Below are 26,172 nucleotides of genomic sequence, written 5' to 3'. Positions count from 1 at the left end.
TCCCAGCACAGGGCACAGCTGTGTCCTGCCCGTGCTGCTGGCACGTGGAGCTGGCCACCGCCACAAGCGGAGCCCTATCGTTTGCTTCTGAGGTTACAGCTGGTAGAATTTCTTACTTGATCCTTCAGGCAGTAGATCAAAAAGAGTTATACAACTTGTTCTTTAAATTGAACTGATTGGCTTTTTTTTTTTTTTTTTTTTCCCTCCCCTAGTGTAAGTGGAAGAAAAGCCTCAGGGGAGAGCATTTGAATAGGGCATGGGAAAGCATATCGATAATTACATGCATGGATTAGTGCACAAAAGCACTCCCCTCCAAGGATCTGCTTAGTGCTGTGGCGTTTGAAATAATGGAGTGTTTAATCATATTATTTTGCAATACTGAGGCTTTGATTACGCCACTGATTGAAATCAGCTTTTCAGATTGCTTTGTGTGAAGATATCCTCATCAGCCATGCAAATTCCTATAGCATGGGAGGAGAAAAGTCATAAAGATGCTGCCCTGGTGGTGTCAGTGGGTTCTACATGCACACACATGGTATTTCACTCCAGTCTTCTGTTTGTAGGTACCATGTGTTTTGATCATATATCCTCAGACATTTAGTCTCTTCATTTTGTAAATAGACATGAAATAGCCTATACAACCTCAAAGTACCCCGAGTCTTCTGTCATGCAGTACTACAAAGGATTAAAAGTAGTAATAAAGATTCCACTACTGCATTGAAGGGATTTTCTGCTTGTTTATAAATGCAAAATAGATTCCTTCCCAAGGCCAGCTGTGTGGGCTAGACTTTGGTCCATGCAGGCATGTCCATGATCCAGAGCTGGGCATCCCCCTGTGCCCTTGGTCTGTGCCAGGATGGAGACTGCAGGGAAGGCACCAGGAGGGAATGTGCTCCTGCTCCTACCGAGCCGCTCTCTCCACTCCAGGGTTTACACTTTCAATTTACAATGGCATTTCTCCCTGAAATGTTACAATGCAAACATTGTGCCACAGCGGAGGCTGTGCAGAAAGCATTAACTCCCCTGGAGCTGGGGTCAATACAGAGGATGTAATTTTTAACCAATCCAGAGCGATAGGATGACTTTGGGGGCTGTTCACGTGCTGATCCAGCTTCGTTTGTCACGAGGGTGGGAGAGGTGCTGGGTGTACACAGAGTACAAGTATTTTTCCCAATTTTCAGAGTTTGAATTCACGCCTTTGCAAACGGGAGGCTGTGGTAACATTACTGAAGTGCAGATTTATGGATCCCCTTTAAATGTCTCCTCAGAAAAGGACTCAGTTACACAACCAGTTTCACACACGTGTGCCTCAGCTTGTTTTTCTCCAATAAGTAACCTTACCTATGGAGGAATAGTTCAGGGTCCTCTTAGTTTTTGTCGCTTGTGTATGAGTGTTTATTCACAGTGTCTTGAAAGGTTAATAGACCTCTGGAGATGGTCCCAAAATAAAGTGTGATCTTTCTCAGTGCCAAAGTTAAGCCTTTTAATTTGGATATTTGGCTTCATAAAGGCGCAGTGGTGTTGTGAGACCTCACAGATGTTACAGTGATATTCATACTGAGAGCTTTTGTCCTGAAGATCCATTCTTTTGGATTTACTGAGCCTCAAATCAACGAGTTTAATTGATGTCTGTGCTTTTAACAGACAATTCCTTAGCTAGCTAGTTTTATTCTAATTTTTTTTCTAAGTAACTGGAACTATTATGTTCCCAAAAAATGCAAGAAGTACTTTTGCTAATTATATTCTGTTGAAATAATAATGCCTGTAAATGAAGAGAGCTAAAAAGATGGATTTTTTTGCACATATTTCATATATTTCTGCAGGTGAGTTGATATAAAATCTAATATCAAGTGGGCACTAGAGAATCATGGCTGGATATTTGAACGAGTTGCATGACCTTGCTCTTGATTAACACTGCTGCCAGATTCAGCACTTCAACCACATCGTGAGGATCTTGGTCTGCCTGTAAAATAGGAATTTCTAGAGTGAAAAGAAGGACTTAAAGTAAATTTTATTTCTAACATAGCTGTTTGTTTCTAGTTCTCTCTCTTTTAGGGGCAGTGTAATTTTTGTCCCAAGAGCCTGGGTTTTCCAGAAGTCATTCCCTGTACCTTCCACCCTTTTGGAAGGGAATGCCTCCTGGGAGCACAGGCTTTGACCACTGAGTACTGACAATGGCACTTTCAGAGGTGCCAGCATGCTTTTATTTTTTTGCAGAGAATAAAGAGCAGCAAAACCCGGGTGCAATTGCGCCCTGCTAGCCCAGCTCATCACTCTAGGCCAGTTCTCCCATCCCCATTTACAACTGATAGTAAATCCTCCCTCTCTCTCAGCCCTGTATTGCTCAGGGTTATGTCTCCATCCTTACAAGTGATTTTTGCTGTGGAAACAAGTGTGAGGAGGAAGGGTTGTTTGCAGTGCAGGACCAATGGGAGCTGCAGGCAGTGCTTTGCAGGAACCCCATCCCACCTTCCTCCACAGTGTGGAGGAGCAGCTGTCAAATGCACTGAGAGCTTCTCTCTGCTCTGTACAGACTATTAATTCTTTTTTGTTGAGTGGTGAATATTCAGCTGTTGATTTAGCCTTTTGAATTCACATAGTCAAAAACTTTCCTGGGTAGATGTGGTATAAAACTGCCCTGCAATGATAGTGATAGCAGAGCTGCAGAGAGGAAATGAGGTGATGAATTTTATTTCCAGGCTTGCTAGTGGCTCTGTTATCCTGGGATGCCATCTCGCTCTCCATGGCTGTTTCCTCAGGTGTAAAATGGAGCTATTACCCACCTGCTCTCCTCATGCTGAGTTTTGCACCCTTGCAAGTTGAAACAGGCTCTCATTTGCTCCACTGGATGTGTGCATTGGCAGCCAGCACCAGAACCTGCCTGTGGCAACTGATGGGATCTGAGTGACCTGGATGAATTAGCATATGGCAATTTGGGAAGGGAATAAACTGCCTGCTCTTGTAGTGCCAGTTTGCTGCTACCACATCCAAAAATGCACAGATTTCGTGTCTGCCTCTCCCCAGCTCTGCATATTGCCTGTGCTGTGACCCCAGCCATGAGCTGGGCAGCAATGGGTGTTGAGGTGACACTGTCTCAGGCACTGGGCTGGGACAGCTGAATCTGCTGGGTTTGTAGCACAGAGGGATGAACTTGACTGGAGTGTGTGCAGTGAGGTCAGAAGGGGTCCTTTAACTTCATCCTCAGTCATCATCAGGAAACTAATTTGTGTGGCTCTCTCTTCTTCTGAAAAGATTTGATCCAAGATGGCACAAGTGTTGAATGCATAGAGGTAACAGGTTGGAGGATAATGAACTCTAATTTTTGCTTGGAGCAAAGACTAATATTGCATATAAACTGCAACCACTGTGCTAATTGCTGTGTGTGACACCATGAACTGCAACTTCACCCCACAGCAATTGTGTCTTCATCACAGGCCTACCTTTACTTCAGTTTTGGTGTTCCAGGGAGAAGAGTTGATTGTTTTTCAAAGTTTGAAATGTGCATATATATACAAGTGAGTAGAGTAACAAGTAGGTAAACTATTTTTGCAGGTAATTTTTAGGCATCATAACTTGCCTGGACTTTCATCAAGATGAGTATTTCAAATAGGAGAAAAATTTCCATCCATGATCTAAATAAATACCAATGGTACACCAAACTACTTTTTATGTACATAGAGGATTAATTCTTTTCATTGCACATTTCATTTACTGCACAGGCAGCAGTAGCAATGTTCAATCCAAATAACTGTTGGCACCAATTTTATCATGTTGTGTTTAACAAATAGAGTTTTTCGTATCGTGACCAGTGATGGGGGATATGTCACAAAGCAGGATTTTGCACTTGCATCTACTCTTCTTTCTTGAGAGATCCTCATTATCTAATACTTGTTACAGCAAATCACTGCAGATCTGCTGGCACTGTCAGGTATTATAAACTCAATGTGTGCATGATGCTGGGCTGTAGCAGGAGGCACCATGTTCCAAAATCTCTGCGCTGATGTCTGCAGGCATGTGCATCCTCCACCAAATGGCAGATATATGAAGACATGTGCTTTTAAAAATATTTTTACTTCAATTGGTAAATTAGACAGTTAATGCAAAGTTGTCTACAGTCAGGGTGGGGAGAGCACAAATAATCCTGTGCTGTAAACTAGGAATCCTTATCCCAGGAATTTTAAGTGATCTGCTAGTGAAAGTTTTAAAAAAATGTGTAATTAGTGGTTTTGCCTCCAGTGGAATACCAGATCTCCTGTCACAAATATACTTGATGTTCCAGATCCTACAAAAATTATTTTGTCCCCATGACTTCGTGGTCAGTGCATCCACCTGATGTGCACTGGGCACTCCGTGTGTTTAAACGTGTCTGGGTGCTGATCCCGCAGGCACCCCTGTGGGTCACCATGTTTTATTTACTAGCAAAAAGGATTGCTGCAGTACAGAGTGTTCACTCACCAGTGCCTGGTTGGGAGCTGGCTCCACATGGCCCCACAGGTGGATCCTGGATCCGTGGCTGTCCCGGTGCTGCCCAGCCGGAGCTCGCCGTGTCACAGCTCCATCGGCCACCAGCATCCCACAGCCTGGAGGATGCTGGCTGCCACTCAGCAAGGACTCTTTACAGCTGAAGTGATTTAAATCACTGGTTGTGCTCATGATTCAAGTGATAAACAAGGAAATTTGAATTAAATAATTTGAACTTTTCCTAAGTGAGAGCTCATTCCCGTTGATTAGGAAGAGTAATACAAAACACATGGCTTGCAGCTAGTCACACACTTGTAAAATTTGGCATGGTTGTATCTTAACCAGAAAGTGATACTGTCTCTCACACAGCTGTGGAGCACTTAGTTAGCTCTAGAATCTCGTGGTTTGCGTTTTAAATTCTTCAGAAAAGGTTAATGACATTAAAGGAGGGTGGTTGTTTTTTTACTTGAGATTTCACTTATATGAAGCAAGGACAGAAATTAAAGGTTGACTGCAATGTGTAAAACCATGACTGGAAAATGGCAATTATATTTCTAAAACATGCTTGCCATATTTAATTGTAAAAGCATTTTCTGTCTTAAATTGTATTACCAATAAAGAATGATTAGGTGTGATTTTCTACTTTTCATGTTCGACTTTTCAAGCAGCTTTATTCCGAGCCGTGGATGTTACTGTCAAATTGATTTTTAAACAGTTGGAGTTTTTAAAAGAGTATTTAATCAATCATTAACGACTTTGGTTAAAATTAATGAGATTTTAAATATTCATAAATTCTCTTTGCCTCCATGTGTGGGTCCAAGCCCGGCTGGCAGTGCTGCTGCTCCAGCCTCCCCGGGCAAACTGGCAGCCTCACGGAGCAACCAGCTCACAGGGCTCAAACCATGCAGAAAGTGCTGCCAGAGTTTCAACTTAGCATTGCTGTTGTTTCATCATAAAAGCTGATAAATCATAAATCTCTGCTAAAATGGAAAGGAAAGGAACCCTGGGAAATGAAGTCATTTTTCTACCAGTAAAGTGCTTTCTTGAGCCTGGAAAAGTTACAAGTGAGTAAGACAGAATAATCGTTCTCAGTTTGTAGTGTCATGGTGAAGGGTTTTAAAAGTACCTAATTTAGTGTTTCACTTGAAAATTGAGTGCCACAGTTTCACACAGTTGCCAGTGTGTGCTTGGGTGGTCAGAGGAGTTGGGGATGCAGTGCAGGTTTTCCCAGTGTAGAGCTCTGGAGCTCGTCAGGGCAGCTGGCTTTGCCGTCCTGTGGGAAAGGGCTGAATCCTGGGCTCTCTGGGGCAAGAGCTGAGCACAGAACTGCAGCAGGGCACACACAGACACAGAAATGCATCTTCTGTTCTGAATTGTTATTAGGCAACGCCAGGAAATCCAGGAGGTTGTGTTCCGGGGATGCTTCCTCTTCTTCAGTCAGAAATCAGTCTGGGGGCTTTGCTGACCTGCAGAGCCAGCTCTGGCAGGAAGGGCAGAGGCACATGGAGCATCCAACTGGCCCTTCCAAATCTGAGTCCCAGCTAAAGGTCAACAAATCAGCTACCTCAAATGATTTCATTTAATTTCATTTCACATTGATGTTTAAGTTTACACATTGCATTTTCGTATTTTTAATAATTTAGCAACTAGCATGCTATCACTGTGACACAGAAAGACAAAATGCAGGTGGACTTTTTTGTTGTTGATAATCATAGGATTAGAAACAGAGATTTTGCCTTTACTCCTTAATAAAAGAATGAATGGATAGATGGATATTTGCAGCCCAGAGCTTCACTATCCATTGATTTATCTACTTGGATGGATGTGTACACCTCCTGTTTCAACAGTAGCAGCTTCAAGATTCCTGAACAAATGGAGATGGATAGTTGTGGGCCTTTGGCTTCATTCTACCTTTATTATCTCCAGATTTACTTTATATGCTTACTGCCCCTGCTGCACAGCAGCCAGGCATAGTTTTAACAGTGTTTTCTGGTGTAAAGATAATGTAACAGAATTAAAGTTGTTTGTGGAATAGGTTTGCATGGAGGAAAATTCCTAACATTTAGATTGCAATATTTAGGACATGTTACCCTGTTTTTAGTAGAGTCAACTGAAAATATACAACTAGGTTAAAGGCAAAAAAAATTTCAAAATTATTTTTCATTCAGGGAATGTACATTTCTTAAAAGAGTACACAGCTTGGTGGGAACTTCCCCTCCCTGAATTTGTTATTGCAGACAAACTCCATGACCTCTGTAGGTGATACAGTGTTAATCCTGTGTAATGGATGAGGAAAGTATTTAAAATGTTAAGGATGCCTGGCCCTTCTTTCCACCCAGCTGAGGATGGCATCGATATTGGCATGAAATGAGAGCTGGGTTCAGCAAGTTACTGATAAAGGAGAACTGAAGCAAATGCTACTCTTTGACAGCTGTAATATGACAGTCCCATTGTCATTTCAATTTATTTTGAGTAAGTATTTTACATGGTTCAGCACAGCTGTCTGTCCAGAAACCTGCTAGCCCCTGGAAAAGTGTAGAAGTGTAAGTCTTGCAAGGAGAAAACCACTCTTTCATTTTCTCTCTCCTGAGGCCTTGCTGGGCTTTGCAAGTTCACTCCATCTTTCCTGAGCTAATTGTACTCTTAAATCACTTCATCTGTTTGATATTTGCAAATTTACTCCCCTTGATTTTAATTTCAGTTTCTGGGTGGTAGCTCAATTGTAGTACCACTGGTTTTGGATCCTGTCATAATTCTGTCAATTACCTGTTCATGATGTAATATTTTGTATGGGACAAGAATATCTTGAGTGGTACACTTAATATAAAACATTATATAGTGTCACTTTTAAAAATCAAAAGCATGAAAATGCACATTACTCAGTAGAGCTTGCTTTGCAGTTCACTTCTACTGCTAAACTTGGATTAAAGGTGTGCTTGGTGGTGAATGCAGCTTTATGGCATTAAAGAAAGGCTTCATTCTGATCTTTAACCTCGATGAGTTTGTATGTATCACAGTTGGTTCTTTTGGTCCTGCATATTCTCTGCATTTCTGTGTGATTTGCTTGGTCACACACTGAAGGTAAAACAAAACCCCTCCATTGTGTGCACAGTCTTCCTGAGGAGAAAAAGCATCTGAGGAAGGCTGGTGTTTAGGAAAGGGATTTCAGGGGTGCTGCATCACCCACTGAGAGCTGAAAAGGCAATATCTGTATGAACACTGGAGTTTGGTTCTGTTTCTTTTTCCCCCCTTCACTTCCCAGGGTGATTGAATGGTTTGCATCTAATGAAATTTTCATGCACATCCACAGAACAGTGGGATTCTGAGGAGAGAGATTAATATTTCAGTAATTATAGCATGCCTGTATGTCACTGGAGTCCTTGGTGCACCCACAGAGGAGCCCTGGCTGTAGGTAGCAGTTCATGGGAATGTCGGCAGGAGGAAATCCAGCTGGGGGGGTTTGTTGCTTCTGGGAAAATATGTGGATGGGGAAAGAAAGAAGGAATGCATGTGAATGTCCTTTCCTGGAAATAAATATGTTGAGGAATAGATGGGTACTGAGGTAGTTTAACATGGGGAGAAAAAAGCCAGTTGTTTCCTGGGCTATGGCAGCAACTTCAGGATGCTGAATGTCACTTAGTGATGCCAAGAAAAGGTACTCAAGGCTGGAGTGTGGCTGGGCAGTGTCACTGCTCTGTCTTTTCATTTGGGGGATTGCCAGGTGCTCTCTGCCTTGTGCTTTCAATGTGCCTGGTCAAGCTGGGCTGCTGGGACATTTCACCTTCCGCAGACTCATGCATCCATCTCTCCTGTCCCTCCCTATTCCAGAGAACAGCCCATCTTCACCACCAGAGCCCATGTCTTCCAAATTGACCCCAGCACGAAGAAGAACTGGGTCCCCGCAAGCAAGCAGGCTGTAACTGTTTCCTACTTCTATGACAGCACGAGAAACAGCTATCGGATTATCAGTGTGGATGGAGCCAAGGTAGGAGGCACCCAGCGTGTTTCTGTGTGGAGAGGTGTGGGACTGGCAGCCCTGGCTGAACACACACAGGGGCTGCATTAAATATACTGTAAATACTCCATTTTTTATATTGTCCGCTATGGAGACTTGTAGTGATAATTGGAAAAACACAGGGCACCCTAAAAGTGATTTTGCCCAGCTTATTTGAATTTATCTCTGATGAATTTGACTTCATGATAAGTGAGCCAAGAACTTTTAAGTGTCCAGATTGAGTCAGTAGCATGGTATCTCAAACAGCCACCTATATTGGGGTAGATAAGGCTGAGGCCTTTTTGGTGATAAAAATGTTCTTTTTAAAAGGAATGAGGAGACAGATACATGCAGACTATAGCTTTTAATTTAAATGCCAGCTGCATTTTCACTTTTGCCTGGCTGAAGTATTTACAGTTTAGCACTTATTTTTCTTCAGCTTTTGCACTGGAGTTCATCAGCCTTAGGTGACAAGTTAGGCATGAAGGCTCTTCCCCCAACCTTTTTTGTTAATTTGTTTTGCATTACCAGCATGTGCTTAAGTATTTGCTGTAAGAATCCAAATCAGTCAGTCTGAATAGGTTGCTCAGACAACTGTTTTTATTACAAACTACATTTATCCCTCTCATTAGTCCCTCCAAAGTCACTTGATGGGTGACAACTTTCCCCTAGCAGACCCCAGTCAGAGGTATAAATGAAAACATTTTGCCCATGTACAAAAATCATCGGTCATTTCTGTCAGAGCACAAACCTCAGGGTAACAGGATGAGTTTACAGCCTGTTTATCTGTGTTCCTGTTTGGATAAGGATGTTAAAATATCACTGTTCTGGGAGATAGAGATCACAGAAATCATCCCTTAATAAAGCTTTTCTATTTGTCATGCCTATTTCACATACTTGTTTTTCCAAACATCTCCTGTGCTATATTTGGTTATATATTGGCTTATAAATCAGCCATACTGCCTGCTTTAATTGATGGTAATGTTTCATTGACACCAGTACAGCATTAATGTGTCCTCACCAGGATGCTGTTTGTGCCAGTACATCCATCCCTGGAATCTGCAGTTTGCAGCCCCTGGGACCTGCTGGGGGACACTGAGCCCCCCGATTTGCTCACACCCGATGGATGCTTGTGCTGAGGCTGCTGCTGGTGGGCTGCTGGCCTTACAATCCCGGGCAAGTGCGACTTCCCAGCCAAAACTGCTGCACTCACAGCTTGATCTGTGGCTGTGCATGCATGCATTAAGACCAATTAATGAAAACAAAGTAATTACTGTATGTAGTGAGGGAAGCTGCAGGGGCAGCGTATGGCCACAGCCAGAGGTCCTGCCCAGAACTGTAAAGTGTGTGTGAAGAACAAGCTGGGCACCCAAGCTTTGCTTTGCTCAGAAGGAACATTACCCTCCATCCCCCACGTTTTAACATGTCCCAGGAGAAGGTGAGCTGGCCATGATTACAATTCTCCCCTGGGGCTTCCTAAGCAAGAATCAATTGCTGGCCACATAAATTATTCCTCTTGTGTTGAATCTTTGCTGATTAAGGAACAGGTCAAGAATAGATGCTACCTTCATGCTCACCTCTGGAGAGTCCCGTGACCCTGCCTGACCATTCTGAGTGCTAATTGGGAAAAAAAACCTGGTGTTTATGCCAAAAGAAGTTAAAAGTTGCATTTTCCCCTTCAAACAACTCTAGTTTAGTGTTTTGACCTACTTTCCCAGGCAAAAATGAAACTGGGTAGAACTGTAAGGAAGAATATAGACAGCTTCAGATGATGGTGTCCTGCTTTCTGTACATCTCATTAGAATAAAGTCTTCCGTGTGTTGGCAAATACCGGATGGATTAATGTGACAGCATCACTGTGGGCATAAGTTATGTCTGCTTTAAGGACAAAAAAGCTGAAGCTCAAGTAAATTAAGGGACTTGGCCCTAAAATGAAGGCAAGGATGAAGGATGTGTAACTCTTACAATTCTCCATCCTTGTCTGCTCAGCAGAGGGGCTGCTCTAACAGTTTAATTTAGACAAACATATATTATTCGCATTGGCTTGTAGAGAAATTTAAATTCAATCCAACTGGTATGAAGATCTTGGATTAATTTGGAGGTTCTTTTTTTTACCTTATGTTGACATTACATACTAATGATAAAAATACTTTGAAGTGATCAAGAATACAGGGTCCTTCCCTTGTGTATTGGTCATCACCTGGTTGCATAAGCTTGATTTTACTTGTAGCATTGCACATGTCACGCTGGGCAGTGTTGAATTGCCAGAGTGTGGAGGAGCTGGAGCTCTGGAGCCCGTGAGCAGAGCACAGGGCAGGCTGTGCAGTGTCACCCTGATGAGTCCTTTCCTCCTGATGCAGCACTGACCTGATGGGCTCTGATCCTCGCAGGAGCGGCTTCCTCAGGCAGCTGCTGCTGTCCTCAAAGGTCCAGAGCCCTGTCCTTCAGTCCCATCCTCTCTTCTCCCAGCAGGCACAGCCTGTCCCTATCTCCTCCTTGTCCCTCGGCCCCACATGCCTGGGGTGCAGGGCAGAGGGGAGCAGAAGGATTTAGCAATGGGCTCAAGGTGGGGCTTAAGGCACCTGCTGAGCCCGTGTGTTTAAAGGTGCAAATATTGGTAACTCAGTTTGTGAGCCTGGCTGGCAGAGGAGTGCCCTGTTCAGCACAGCACTGCCTGTACCTTACCCCTTGGGGAGGGATAGGAGAGTCTGGATGCTGCACATGGAGGTGGTAAGACAAATGGAATGGAAAGAGAGTAGGGGAAAGATAGGAAGCAGAGTGAAGTCTAGGGAGCTTAACTCTTCCCTTGCAGAGGAGTATTCAGAAGTCCAATATGCAGGCCAGCCAGGAGAGAGCACACACCTGCAGGTGCCAGGTTTCTTTCAAATTGCCCCATCCCAAAAACAAACCCATTAAAATACCTGGGGAATGAAGCACTGCAGAGAGGAGACCCTGGATTCAAAACAGCTTGTACCACTTAAATTCTTCTTGTTTGCAAAGCTAGAGACAACAGCTCTTCTAATTCCTGTGTCTTTCACAGAGAAACAGGTGCTGTAGACAGAGCTTACAATTTATAGCAAAAGATTTCACAGATACCATATGAGAATATGCTGGATGATCTTAACCAAGATACCATGACCAAACAAGGGAATAGATTAGTATATCTTTCAATTACGTTACAATTAACTTGTATGTTGTCGAGCAAGTAATTTCATCATGTTTTAAGAAGTTTCTAGCCAGAGGCTAATGGCAGCATAATGAATGCTGGAGGAAATGATACACTGAAATGCAAGGGCACACACTGATTCAGAGTTAAGGAGGCAAGAGACTTCACCATGTGAAAGTGCCCAGTGTTGTGGACAGAAGTCAGCCCTGTTGACAAAAGACAGAATATGGTGATGATGCAGGGAGAATGTGGACTTGGAAGTGTCCAACTGCTGTGCAGTGTGTGGGGAAAGCCACACACAGGGCTCCTCATTAAAAGTGACCTACATTGGCCTGCCTTTTGGAGGCAGAAAGGAAGTTTGACAGTATGAAAATTATGCAGACCAATAGCCCCTGTCATCCTCAGGAATAATGCATGGTAGTACACTGGTTGGTGGGTTTATTTATTTTTTATAAACTGAAATTACGTGTTATCCAAACAGTATAGAGAAGAGGGAAAGGAATTTGAGATGGAAATATAATCCCTCAGAAACAAGCCTTTGCCCTCTTTTCAGATGTTCATGTTGTATTTCTATAAAACTTGTAACTGCAACAACATCATTTTTCTCTTTTGAGAAATGAGCTGTTAATAAGGAACATAAAGGTAGCTTAAAAATTAATAGCCAGCAATAAAGTGCATAGTGAGACACACTGAGTTGGCAGCAGCAAAGAAAAGTGACGCAGCAAGAGTCATCACAGATGCCAGTCCTCTGTTGTCTCTGAGAGATGCTTAAACAGATGCCTAGAAAAAAACTAAAATCAGGATTTAAAAGATGACTGCATTGCAAGAGTAGTTGTGGAAAATACATGATACACAAATAAAGACTGCATTTCAGAGGAAAAAAACAGTCAGCTGACACTCATTCACAGTTCCTAGTTAATTTAAGAGTTTATTACCTGATCATTACCTTGAGTATTGGAGATCAGCAGCTAAGTTGGGCACAAGTGTGTGAAAGTATTGAAGAGAGAACCAGAAAAATTGCTGTGCTGGGAAAGCAAAATTAGTGAGTCTGATTATGATACTTTATGAAGTAAATTGCAATTAGTAAGAATAAGAATATGGGCCAAATTTTGCCAATCAGCATTCACCCAGTGTTCCCCAAAGTGAATACAGTACATTATATGGTGTGATGAGGCTGTTTGATCAAGTGGCATCTATGCAGGGGACAGTGTGATTTACAGAGGACAATGAAGCTGGCAGGGACACAGCCCCAGCAGCCTGTGGCAGCAGATATTTAGGGAGGTAAGAAGAGCTGATATGTAAATCTGCTCATAGTTGATGTATTCCTGGCTTTCTCGATTCCTGAACCAGGGAACTAATTGCTACCTAATTTAATAGCTGCCCACCTCTTTATGACCACGCTTTTCTTCTTGTCACGATTGGAGGCAGGTGTCCTCAGCACACAAAGAGGAAATTGAGTTCTTCCAGTGATGTGTTCAGAGGCTCAAAACAGATCTTTTTCTTTGCCCATGGAAAAGGAATTATTTTAAGGCATAGCTGTTAAAAATATCCTAGAGTATTTTGCCAAAAGGTGACTCTTAGATTTCAGAGTCTTTTCTTTCAAAGGAAAACAATTACAGGGTATGGTAGCACAGATGAAATTCCTTCATCTGGCTAATATTTTCATTCTCTTTTTTTTCTTCCATTGACGTAAATTCAGCCACTAAACCAAAAGCAGCTCCTTCACAGGAAAAAAACTACCAAGTAATTTATATATTACAAAATTTTTGGCACAGAATTATAAAAGGCTTCTGGCAGTGTGTACCTCACCAGGGGTCTGCGTTGGTGTGGCAGCATTTAGCTCTGCCTCTAGGACCTCATGGGTATGATTTGTGATAATGTGTGGCAGCAACAATCAAAATATTGGCTTCTCACTTGGCATTCAGAGTGTCAGTGTGTGCTCACCAGACCCCGCACACGGTGAATTAGGTGCAGTGATGTAGGGTGTTTTCTTTTTTAAATGCCTACCTCTTCTTAAATACCTACATTTTTTAACTACCTAATTTTTCAGGTTTAATAGTTTTGTAGTGGAACTACAGAGGATGTTTTACAGCCTTGGGTAGCCAAAGATAAAGGGATGTAAAAGCAAATGAAAAGTGACCTTACGAAGTGCTGTGTTAGCTTTTCTTTTAATGTCTATAGATAAATCCTGAAATGCTATGATTTTGAAAGGTGTGGGTAAGGGTATTTGTGTGTTTTGTCAAAGGCAGGGAGATTCTTTGATTTCTAGTTTTGCCTGCCCTAGTTTTATTTATGGCCCTTGCCTGTCAGGATGCCGAGTGCTGGAGGAGCGTGGTGCTGCTGGGGTCCCGGCCACCTGCCCTTTGCCTGCTCAAATGCCAAGAGGTCCCACTCCTCACCCTGGAAATTATTTTCCAGACTGCAGCACTGGCAGGACTATGGTTTCCAGAGTCCCTGCTAATAAAATCTGATTAAAATTTTTTTTAAAAAATTTCTATTTTATCTTCTCAAAACTTTTTTTTCAACAATGGATTTATTTATTTTTTTTTTCTAAAACTTCTTCTGCCATGCTGGTTTTGCCCTCCAGTTTCTTCCAGGCTGGGTGGGAAATATTTTTTGGTGGTCCCAGAAGGTGTGCCAGCCATAAAACATGGATGGGGGGGAAGTATGAGCTCAGTATTACTTAAATGTCTGACACTGAGAACCAGCATGGAAAGGACCTTTCCTCCAAAGGCAGCATGTGACGCTCTGATGACCTTTCCTCAAAAGGCAGCATGGAACACCATGCCCAGAAGACACATCCAGCTTAAGGGTGACACTGCATTAGGGCAGAAGAGTCCAGGTTTTGACTTCTGAAGGTCTGATTTCACTGATCCAGTATTTGTGCCTTCTTGTCCATACTTTCATATGTTGTAAAAGGAGATTTCCAATACTGCTCTGGCTGATTACTGTAATACAGGAATTTAAGCATATTTGATGGCCTTCATCCCCTCTTTACCATAGTGTGTTATTTCATGAACTATTGGTGCTAATTTCAACATGACTTTTAGTACTGTAGATGATATCAGAGTCAACAGATGGAACTAATTAATTCCTCCTATAAAAATTATACTATATCTTTAGGAATACAAAATATGGTATAAAATACAATTTTAGCGCATAGTCCTGCCCTCCAGTGTGCACAGTTTGTGTGCATGTTACAATAAACATCTCATTGCTATTATGCTACTGAGATGACCATTAAGTAAAACCATTAGTTGTGGGTTTATGATTTCCTATATACATTATATAATCACAGAATCATAAAATATCCTGTGTTAGAAAGGACCCACAAGGCTCATCAATTTCAGCTCTATGGCTCTGCACAGGACCACACCAATCAGACAATAGAATATATAAGAATAGGATAGATAAATACTATTGAGACAGAACAATAGAATCAGTGTGTATACACTGCTAATCCATACTAAAGCCTTTGAACTATTTTGGTGACATTTCATCAGTCTCACCAGGTGTGTTTTGTACTTTTCCTGGTTCAGATTTCCCAGGCCTTGCTGGAGAATGATGCTCATCTGCTGGAGACATGTTCCAATACCAGCAGTGCTAAACAAAAGACTTTGTGAAAGATGCTTGAGTAATCTCAAGCTGCTTTTTGTGGCGCCTTTTGGTCCTGTTGTTCTGTAACTAATGAAACTGGATTGAAATGCTCTCCTAGGTGCAGCTGCTCCTTTTGTAGAGAAGTTCTCCTTTGTTTTGTACAATGATCAGGTTGAGAGCAGAACATCTGTTTGGCCTGAGGCAAAGCCCACCAGCCTGTCTACACTGGAACCTGCCTTTCACTCAGACCATGAAACAACTTGCAGTAAATAATTAATAATTTTAATAGCTATTTTCTGATTTCATTTAAAGTTATCACAGTTGTGGTGATGCATCTTCCAGATTATTTAGCATCAGTTGGGATGACTCAGGGAGAGCTCTTAAGGTGAAATTGCCATCAGTGGTGAGAAAATTCCATCAGCATCAGGGTGATGCTGGTGCCTCGTAGGCAGGGGCTGCTTCTCTGGGGCAGGCTGGGGTGCAGGGCAGGAGGGGCTGCATGGGGTGTGCCCCAAGTGTGATGCTCCAAAGGGACCCTGTGGAGGATCAAAGACAAATGGCAATGTTGGGGTTAGGGGAAGCTGGAGTAGGACAGACTCAGATAGGAAAGGAAATGGAGATTTTAACATGAGGATCATATCTGGGGTGAGCACACTGAGGTGTGTGCTGGATCCTTCTGCTCCATAGACCAGGACTCCGTATTCCTCTCAAAGACATCTTTGAAGAGTGAAAGAAATTGAGGAAAAGAACAGTCTCTGATGGTCTGAAAATATTTGTAGTGTCTGTGCTAGGGGTGTGCTTGTCTTGATTGAAGTTGCTTGAGTTTTGGTTTCTCTCTAAACATTCAAATAACTTGAGAACATTTTCTTTGGAATTTGTTGAGGGAGGAATGCAGCAGAAAGGAGAAGCAGAGCTGTCAGCTAGGGATGAGACTACTCACTTGCATCATCCTTTATTTGCTTAAGGTGAAATTCAGGCTGAGGGGAGGTGCAGGATTTAATAACTGGGAGGATAGTACATTGCCTGGAGTTGTGTCTGCAGGAGAATTGTCCAACAGTTGCTAAGACAGGGTTAGATAGGTAGAGCTGGTTATATTGGGTGCACTTGTGTGAACAGGTCTTGGAGTATTCATAGGATGAGAAAAAATGGTTAGGGCTTAGTTGCAATAGGAATTTCAGAACTGGTAATACTGGTGGAGATGAGCCAAGAATAGAAGGAAAAAGTTTAAAATGTTTGCACAAAAAAAGACCTAGAACTCCAGGTGAAAAACAGAGTTTGTCAAAAGCTGAGAAAGGGAACAAAGTAAATGCCAGGAAATTTGGGGGTCACTTGAGATTGAATCAACCAGAAATCATGATCATCTCCTGAGGTTGTGTTCTGGTTTAGAAAAAAAATTAAAGTCTAGAGCTGTAGAACTCATACCACTTAAATGTTTCTATATTAATCTCTTTCCAAGTTATTAACTTTGAAAAGTGAAAAATTCTCTGTTCATTTCCTGGATTATTTCTGGAAGTAAATCCTTCAGAAACTGGTTAGTAAGCTTAGGAGAAAACACACCAGAGTGCTGTCAACAGCTGTATCCTTGAGAGAAGAGCAGAAGCACATCTGCCACTGTTTGTTCCTATCTGGTTCATTTTTCTGCTCATATGTGTGCTGTGTGGATGTGTCACTGGCTCTGGAAAGACCACACACAGCTGAATCCAGGAGATTGCAAAGACCTTTCCAGAAATTAAATTTGTTACTCACTAAAAAGAAAAGATTCAAATGCGTGTTTAGGATTTCTTGCTGCACCATTTAACAGCAAGCAGGGAAACTTGGTCTGAGTAGATTTTTTCTTTTTAAAACCCCTCTGTAAAATTACTCAGAGAAGCTCTGCCAAAACAAGTGTTTCAGTAACTGGCCCACTCAGAGAGGTTTCTGATCACCAGACTCCAGTGTGATGTGGAGGAGCTGAACGTGCCAGAGAGGTCATTGGAACCATGTGATGTCATTGTAAAAAACCTGGACATCCTGGACCTCCTAAAAATAATGTACCTGTCCATCATGGCCATTCTCATGCCAAGAGACAGTTCTTCCAGATTTTGGAGAGGAACTAAGCTATCCTACTGCTGACCACTCCTGGGGTGTGTAGGTTGTTAAAGAATAGAAGAGTCTTTAATGATGCTGTGGGGTTGTGCCATTCCTGCCTTTCAGAAGGGACCTTCAGGCTTCAGTGAGGCTGTTGTCATAAGCTTGAAGAATGCATAAAATTATCAGTGCTTAAATAATTAACTTAGAGATGTGGTTATAGTGCACACAAAGATTATATATATGCTTTAATTAAATCTTCCAAAACATAAATATGATATGTCTATGTGAAGTTTTATATTTTTTTATAATTGTAGTCAAAGCAGCCTTCTCCCCCACCCTAATATTAGTCACTAGGAAAAAAACACAGTCTCCACAGTATCCTTCTCCCTCATCCCGTGATAAGTTGGGAATCTCATTTCTCATATGAAAATAATACACAAGCATCTTGCTTTATATGTTTTGTAAATTGTTGCATGAAATTCCTGGGTAACAATTTGTTCCAGAGGGTTTGAAAACCCTTGCTGTAGATTTTCTTCATGAAACAGCTGCTGGTGCTTTGAATCGGGTGGGTGGGTGGATGTGTGTGCTGTGCCTAAAAGGAAAAAAAATTCTAGTCAGATGTCAAAGCAAAAATAGGAGATTTTAGAGATTTAGGCTGGGTGGAGGAGGTGGGAAGCCAACTCTGAAGAGATGTTAATTACCTTGGGAAGAAAAAGAGAGCAATGGAGTAGGTGTAGCAGGAGATTTACTTAATAGAATTCGCACAATCATGAACCCACTTTTGTTGCATTTAGACATGTTCTTAGTGAGGGCCTTACAACAGAGGTATTTTATCAGAGGAAAAACAGTTATTAGTCTTTTTATTGGGGGAGCTATTTTTACATCTCTTTTATGAAGGAGAACAAGAATTGTATGGGATTTTTTTATTTTTATTTTTTGGCTTTTGGGGTTAAAAATGAATCTCATCATTCATGGAATTATCCTGGGGATGCAAGGCAATTTAAGAGAAAAAAAGCACTATGTGCAACTGTGGAAATGGCCCTTTTCCCTATAAAACAAGCAGCAGCAGCACATGAGAGGCTTTACTCATACAAGGAGTCTCCTCTCTGCAGAAGGAGCTCAGCATGGGAGGTAAATGCCAAGGGTTGCAGCAAATCCTGTGTGTCTGGTGAGATGTCCTGGTGTCTCCCCCTTTGCAGGAACCGCTGCAGTTCCTCTGCCAGCCCCACCTCCTGCAGGAATACCTGGTGTAGCTGTGGAAGATTTTGGAGTCCAGTGATGGGTAGAAGATGTCCTGGTTAGCTGTGTAGAGAAGAAATTGTTGAAAAGCAGCAGCAGGCCAGGCTGGCAGCACTGTGGGGATTGATGAAGGGTAACCAGAACAGGGGTCTGGCAGTGACTCCTGCCAGCTGTGCCTCCCCCTGTGCTCAGCTCGGGCACCAGCAGGGGAGTGGAGCAGGAGGAAGAGCAAAGTGGAGAAACTCAATGCTCTTCTTACTGTACATGTACAGTGCTCCCAATCTGGCTGTTCCATACCCTCAGCCTGTCCCAGGAAAAGTGCCATGTAGGTGTCAGGTGCAGCAGATACAGCAAAGCTGGAACAAGTGCTACTGCTATTTTTGGTTTTGTGTGTCTTTGTGCTTCCTTGGCTTTACTCATCTTGGTGGTCTCAGCAAGGGACTCCCTTTTTTCCCCTTATTACCATTGTCTCGATTAATAATGTGTGTGTGTTTGTGTGCACTGCTTTCTAGGACTAGAAATGAGATGAACAGTTTATCACCATAAATACTGGTGGGAAGACGTTACATCCTGTCTAGAAGCAGAGGTAGGAAGGATGGTAGAGAGTGCAAAGGATAATACAGATCATGGAAATGTCTGTGGGCTAATTCCACAAAATTGTTGCCGAATATTTGGGATAAAGGGAGCATTTCTCTGTAAATCCACCTCTGACTCCTCATCTTCACATCCTGTGTCACAAGCCCTTCTGATTCATGTCGACTTGATGAGCTGGAAGAACCTGCTGAGCCTGTGATAGCTATGGCCAGAGGATTAGCAGCTTCTTTCCTTCTGCAATTCTGTTTTTAGACTGGGATACATCTTCACTGAAGATTAGCAGCCTGGTGGGTTGAGGAAATTAAATTTCACAAGGGCTGCAAATGGGAAGCACATATTCAGAGGTGTAAAAATGAAATTGGAAGATTTTAGTATAGTCTTAAGGAGTAGATCCCAAGGCTTGGAGCCCTGAGGCTTTTCTGGAGGTGTGGTTATTTCAGAGTAACAGGTGATGTGAATTTAAAGGGGAAATTCCAGAATAATTCCTAACCTGGCACTCTTGTCCCAGAATAAGGTGTCCTTTTCTGATTTAATTTAACACAGTTTGAAAATACATTGGCCAATACATTTATTAGCTATTTCATAGCTGTTATTTCAGGCTTTTCCTAGGTAGAGAAGCTGGTGGCAGGGCTGGCTGCATGGCTCATCACCCCTTGGCTGCGTGTCCTGGCAAATTCCTGCCGGTGTGTTCAGTGTGTTCATCCTCCTCCTCCTCCTCCTCCTCCTCCTCCTCCTCCTCGGGGCTGTGCCAGCAGCTCTGCCAAATGCCCTCTGCAGTCTCTGCTCTCCTCCCCTCGGAGCTGAGCTCACTGTCCTGTCTGGTTCCCTCCTGTGATCCTGGCAGGCCAAGGCCCATGGTTGGGGTCCTGGGACCCATCCCAGCCTGGCTGGGAGCCAAGCTGGCAAACCAGCTCCAGCTGCCAGCGGCCTGGTCGCCTCTTGTTCGCCTCTTTGGCAGCTTGGAGAGTCCATTTCCAGCAGCCACATCGGCTTTTCCCCTCCAGTGTGCTGTTGTGTCACGGAGTGAAGCCCTTTAAATACCGCAAGTGTCCCCCTAAAAGAAGCAGCAGCTGCCTTTGTGGGCTCTGCTCGTACATTACAAGCAGCAGGAGCTGCCAATGCGTTTTTCTCCTTCTACACACTCAGGTCGTCTTGTGACCTCTTCCTTCTTGATTTATTTGGCAGTTTCCCTCTGTGGGAAGGCAGCAGGATGGGTGTGTTTCAGCCTATGAATGTCCTGCTCTACACCAGCTTATTTGCATTCTCTTTTATCTGATGAATGTACCCAGTGCGTTCCTAAATGTCTGGAGTCATTTCTGGGTGAGGCAGCGCTACCTTGTGCTGCAAACACACTTCTGTGTCCTCTTCAGATAAAAATTTAGATCTCTCAGGTATGATTTTCTCCCAAAGGAGGTGGAATTAGTGTGAGATTTTGCTTGGCTCCTGCAGGTGTATCAGGAACGTTTGTCATCTGATACATTTGCGTGTAGGTGAGTGCAAAGGCAGATTTTTTTAACCACATGTGGACACCTGAGTATGAAGAATGGGTTTATTATTCTGTAAGGTGGTTATTATATTATGCTTCTCTTTGCCATTTTCTTTAGGGAGAACTCTTTAACCACTTCAGGGATTGATTGTATTTGATTGGAGAGTAGTTTGTCTTCTGAATCCATTATCCTGGATGAAAGCCCACAAGTTTATTCCATTTTTATTGCAGCTGGAATTTCACTCTGTGTGTATTATACAAGTGAGGACCAAATGCAAAGTATTTCATAAGGGCTCATTTGAATTGATGAGTGGCCTTTTCTTACAGAATTATCATGCTGGGTTCCAGGTAGGGATGTAAAAGAGCCTGGGGGCCCATCCTGCCTGTAGCAAAATAGCACCCTTTTACTTCTCTTCCACCTTTAAAATTTGAAAATTCTGGCTTATACTTTCACTAAATAAATAAATAAATAAATAAATAAATAAATAAATAAATAAAAAATCCAGTTTATTTGACCTTTCCTACTGTGGTGGTCACAAATGCTTCCCCCTGCCCCAGCTGAGACCATCTGCCCAGCGGATGGAGGAGTGGCAGGGAGCACTCTCCTCCTGGTCTCCCAGAGCCGAGGGTGAGCCAGCCACAGGAGTGGGGTCAGCTGTCTTACCTGGCAGCAACACCTGCACGCCTCAGGGTTCATTGTTCTGTGAAACCACAGCGCCCTTTCTTTCTCCTGAACACAACCAGCGTGATTGTTGCCTTGCCAGTGGAGTGTCACTGCTCTGAAGTGATGGCCAGATCTGTGGGGAATGAGTGTACAGGCAGATGGGGTGAGGATGGGCAGGAAGAGCGGCTGAACAAGCACGATGTACCCGCAGCATCCGTCTCCTCTGAACTCATAGAAACATGAGCTCTGATTTAATCTCCTAAGCTTCTGCTCAGGTTTTCACTTCTCTGTAGGAATGCAGCATTTCTGAAGTGCCTGACTGACAGAGGAGGATTTAAGGGGAAAGGTAGAGACAGCTTCCAGGCAATTTCACTAATAGCAGCTTATTATAAATTTAACAGATGAACTGTCAGTTTCTCAGAGGTGTGTGCTCACCACAACCTTTCCTTGGATTCTCCATTGGCCATAGAAAAAAATTAACTTCTAAGGTGCTCAGCCAATGTAGAGCATTTCATTGCTCAATAAGATATTCCTTGGTTTACAGTTTTCAGTCTTCATTATTCTTTTTATCACATCTCATAATACTGAACTGTGTTGTAAAAGATAGCTTCAGTGTGTGTTTTTATATGTTTGTATTTTCTCAATGGTTATTGTAGGAGGTATGGAGGAATTTTATTCTTCTCAGGGTCAACTATCAGTGAGTAAAGCTTTTGCCTTTCAATTAAACTGGTCATTTTATATTTTTTCCCCCCAGATGTCTAAGTTGATAGGCACACCAGGACTGAAGTAATACATCCTATGACTAGAAATTTCTGGGAATTTTATAGTTTTTAAAATCAATTCTGTAGCTTGAGAAGCTAGATGTTTGTAAGTGGTTCATCTGTCTGACGTAAGATTTTTTTAAAAAACAGAAATATACATATAGCACTTTCCTTAAAGTTTCTGAAAAGCACCCTGATTTTTGGGTTGGTGGTAGCTTTTCCTCCTGTTCTTTTGACTCTCTGTACCATGAAATCCTTGTATCGTCACACCCCTAGATAAAATCTCCGGGTTTTTTTTAATTTACGTTACTGAAATGACACTTAGATTTTATGTTGGCTGTTCCTGTGGCACAGCTGGAGGAGAACACATCTGGTCAGCTTTGCTCATACCCCTGCCTGTGCATCGGCCACTCAAGATGTGTTGACCCTGAAAACTGATCAGAGAATCACGGAGTGGTTTGGGTTGGGAGGGACCTCAAAGATCACCCAGTTCCAACTCCCCTGCTGTGGGCAGGGACACCTTCCAGCAGACCAGGTTGCTCAGAGCCCCATCCCACCTGGCCTTGAACACTCCAGGGATGGGGCATCCACAGTTTATGTGTTGTCTGCACAGAGTGTGTTGACCTGTGCTGGTTGCAGGGTCACCTCTCCCCCTTTCTTGCCCTGTTCTTTCCCATGCAAAGGACAATTTCTGGGGTAATGGGCTCTCCTCTGTCTTGATCCTTCTGGTGAAACTTCCAGTGGTGTGGAATGGCAGAAAATCAAAGGTTTGTTTGAAAGTGATGATGCAAAAAGAGGGAAGTAAGTTGAGTAATTTTTAAGAAAGCAAATGAAAGTGTCAGCACAGTGGTCCAAAGTCAGGGAGGGGATGGAAGCAAGCAAGGATCTTTCTCTGGTAAATTTAATTCACACTTTTTGCTAAATGTAAATGATAGTTTAGGAAAAAACTGCTTGGAATACGTAGTAAATGATGTTGCCAGGATACTTCCTGATCATGTTAATTAAACTGTCCCACAGATTGGGCTTAATTACTGCATAATTTGCATTTTGGAAATGATGGTACGCATTACTAAAGAAAGCTCTTATTCTGCTAGCAGAAAGAACATTGTACATGAATTAATTTCCAGGGGAAGAAGTCGCTAGACTCATATAATGATGTATCTTGAAAATAAAGTTAATGTTTTTGATAATGAACTGACATATACCTCATTCCTTTTAGCAAGATTACATTTTGTATTTGTTCCACTAAGTTCCTCAGAGACTTCATCTACCAGCCTTCCTCTTGTTGGCTATCTCTTTAATTACAAGAACCACTGTTGCTTTCAGTGTGGCTGGTGATGAAGCAGATATTAGTTAACATGTGTAAAGTTAATATGTGTAAAGAGGCAAAACATTTGTTCCAAGACCCAAATTTGATTCTGCATGTACATTGCTGGTGATGCACTTCACCACCCTCCCAAGTTAAACTCACTGTTAAGCTATCAGCTTCTCCTTGTCTTGTTTTTTATTGTGTGGTTTTGTTTTAAACTTCTGATATGTCTGTGGTATCCTGCTTGTGGAGGCCTGAGGACAAATGGAAGAATGCAGGAATATCTCTGTGCCCTGCAGGTCAGAGTTCAGGTGTTACTGGTGGATGCCCTGCTTGGAGGCCTCACACAGGCACCTGTTGGGGCAGTGGCTGCATGGCTTCTGAATGCAAAAAAAAATGATTTTGCATCTGCATTTCTGCCAGGGTAGTTCTGTGGCTCCTGACCCTCCTTCTGAGTTCAGTGACATTCCTGCAGCCATGTTCAACTGCAGGGTGTGATGGTACTTTGAAAAACAAGACAAAGCATCAGAACTCCCTCAAAATTTAAGACAAGAAAAAAACTGTTTTGTTTTGGGGAAAAAAAATCTTCTGAACACAGCAATTTCCCAATTTAGACTGCTAATTGCTTTGGATGATACCGTTGCTAGGATATGCATTTCCGATGTGACTTGTACGTTTTAATTCTTTTTTTTTTGCTCTGTCTGTGACCAGGTGATCATAAACAGCACCATCACCCCCAACATGACTTTCACTAAAACATCACAGAAGTTCGGGCAGTGGGCAGACAGCAGAGCCAACACTGTGTTCGGGCTGGGCTTCCCCTCCGAGCAGCAGCTGACCAAGGTAACACTGGATTGCTGTGATTCTCTTGTTCTTGTTAATGCAGAGTAGCACATCTCCAGCCTGGGTGTTCCTGCAGGTCCTCTCAGCACTGCAGCTCGCTCATCCCTGCAGCTCCCCCCTGTCTGGGGGTGGCAGTGAGTGTTGCTGGCTGGGAGGGCTGATGTCAGGCTGCCTGACAAAACTGCCTCTGCATTAGCACCAAACCCCTCATCCTGAGCTTGCTATGATTGTAACACTTCCCTGGACTAGGGGCTGGCTTGTAAGGCTAGAGCAGCCTGCTGTTGTGAATAACCAGCACCTGAAAATACTCCTCTCTCACTGGAGTAGTGGTCTTGACAAGTGCTTATCAAGCAGCTGAGATGATTGTTTGTTCATGTGGTAAAAAGCTTAGCTAACACATACTTGACTCCTGAAGCATTGGCTGCTTGGCACTGGGCTTCATAAGTGACCTCAGCAGGGTGTCCTTGGGCATGCCACAGCCTCTCATGTTGCTTGTCCTCTCCTGTGCTTTAATAAGGATCAGGAGAAGAAGGTGTTTCTTGTGGTGCCTAAAGCAGCAAGGCAGAGCCCTGCACTAGAAGGACTTCCCTATCAAGCAAGTTGTTATAGGAATTTATTTTACTAAGTCTGTCTTAATAAGTTTTCACAATTTCTAGAGAATTGCATTTTTGCAAGTGTTTCTTAAAGGTAAAAGTTATTTTACTTTTCATATGTTAAATTATTTTTAGCCTTGGGTTGCCCATAAAAGTGCCATGGCATTCATCTGTCCTTCAGGGATGATAAAGGCATGATGTGCAAAGCTTGTTTAAAAAAGAGTTGCTGGAGATGGTTATGTTTTATGATGCTTACTCAGGTGTACAGGACTGCTCATTTCACCTGGGCATATTCTTCACTCCTGGGACAAAGAGGTGTTCATAGCTAATACGATGTGTGGGAATAGGGGAGGATTAAAATGGACCTAGGGGAATAATTTGTTTTGAGTAACAGATAAGCATGATATAATGCAACCTTTGAACACTGAAAGGGAGAATTAGCACCTCTGGATAATAATTTTTAGTCCTGGATTATTGAAGTTGCACCTCTGCAAAGTGATGTGAGACCCCACGGTGCCTCGGTGGCAGGCTGGGGCTAAACATGCACCGTGTTCCCTGTGGAGCAGGTGGTGCTGAGTCTGCCTCAGAAGACAGGTAAATAATACAAGAAGGCACTGGGTTCACTATAGTAAGGCAGGAGGTACATTTGGAGGACCTTGCACCCTAATCAGAGAAATTTTACCATGTTCTGCAGACCTTATCAAGCACAGAAGAAATGCATTGCTGGTATCAGCTCGCCAGTGCTCACGTGGCCAGTCCAGAGCCAGTCTGAATAACCTGTCCTGTGGGTGTAGAGACACCAGCACCAGCTGTGTTTCTTTCCAGGTCATTTTTCACATTTGTTTGTGCTGCATTACCTGCTGAAGAGCCCACTGCCCAAAATACAACCTTCTACTTGCATGGAAGGCTTTCCAAATCAGCAGGAAGACATTTTCTGGTCAGAATATTGAGAGGGAGTTTAAGAGGAGCACTTCTGAAAATAGCTTGAGATCATCTTTTAAAAAGGAAAAAAACCCCAAAACTCTTGACAGTTACCTAGCTGAAAAATATAAGGAAATCTGGTTTATTACCACCATGCAAAGCAGTGGGACAAAGATACTCCTTTATTTTCTATGTTTCTCAGTTTAATTATTGAGCCATTAGTAAGAAAGATCAGAGTTGAGAGTGAGATTACAGCTATATAAGTGCATTGGGAATAATAAAATCAAGTTTCATTTTATATTAATATCATTATACTTTTATAAAAGATATAAATTAAAGCTTGCCTATTTTACGGGAAATAATTGAAGTGCTTAGTCAGGAATTGGAAGGGCACACTAAAACTCCCCTAAACCAGAGATCAATAGCCCTGGCTTAAAATAAATATAAATAAATAAAGCTGAAAAATGTTCGTTG

At 42.6% G+C, this 26,172-nt stretch overlaps 1 protein-coding gene across 3 annotated transcripts in view; it reads left to right on the top strand.

Moving 5' to 3' along the window:
* Positions 1 to 26,172, top strand: part of HOMER2 (homer scaffold protein 2) — a 59,894-nt gene that overhangs the window by 14,295 nt on the left and 19,427 nt on the right. For all 3 annotated transcript variants that reach the window (XM_015639362.3, XM_015639366.3, XM_015639365.3), the window contains exons 2-3: positions 8,290 to 8,446; positions 24,053 to 24,184. In XM_015639362.3, coding sequence (XP_015494848.2) covers positions 8,290 to 8,446; positions 24,053 to 24,184 — 289 coding nt within the window. The remainder of the gene's footprint in view (positions 1 to 8,289; positions 8,447 to 24,052; positions 24,185 to 26,172) is intronic.

The sequence above is a fragment of the Parus major genome, chromosome 10 (genome assembly GCF_001522545.3).
Source record: "Parus major isolate Abel chromosome 10, Parus_major1.1, whole genome shotgun sequence".
Taxonomy (NCBI): domain Eukaryota; kingdom Metazoa; phylum Chordata; class Aves; order Passeriformes; family Paridae; genus Parus; species Parus major.
Note: the sequence above shows the minus strand (reverse complement) of the source record. Positions and strands in the feature narration are given on the sequence as shown.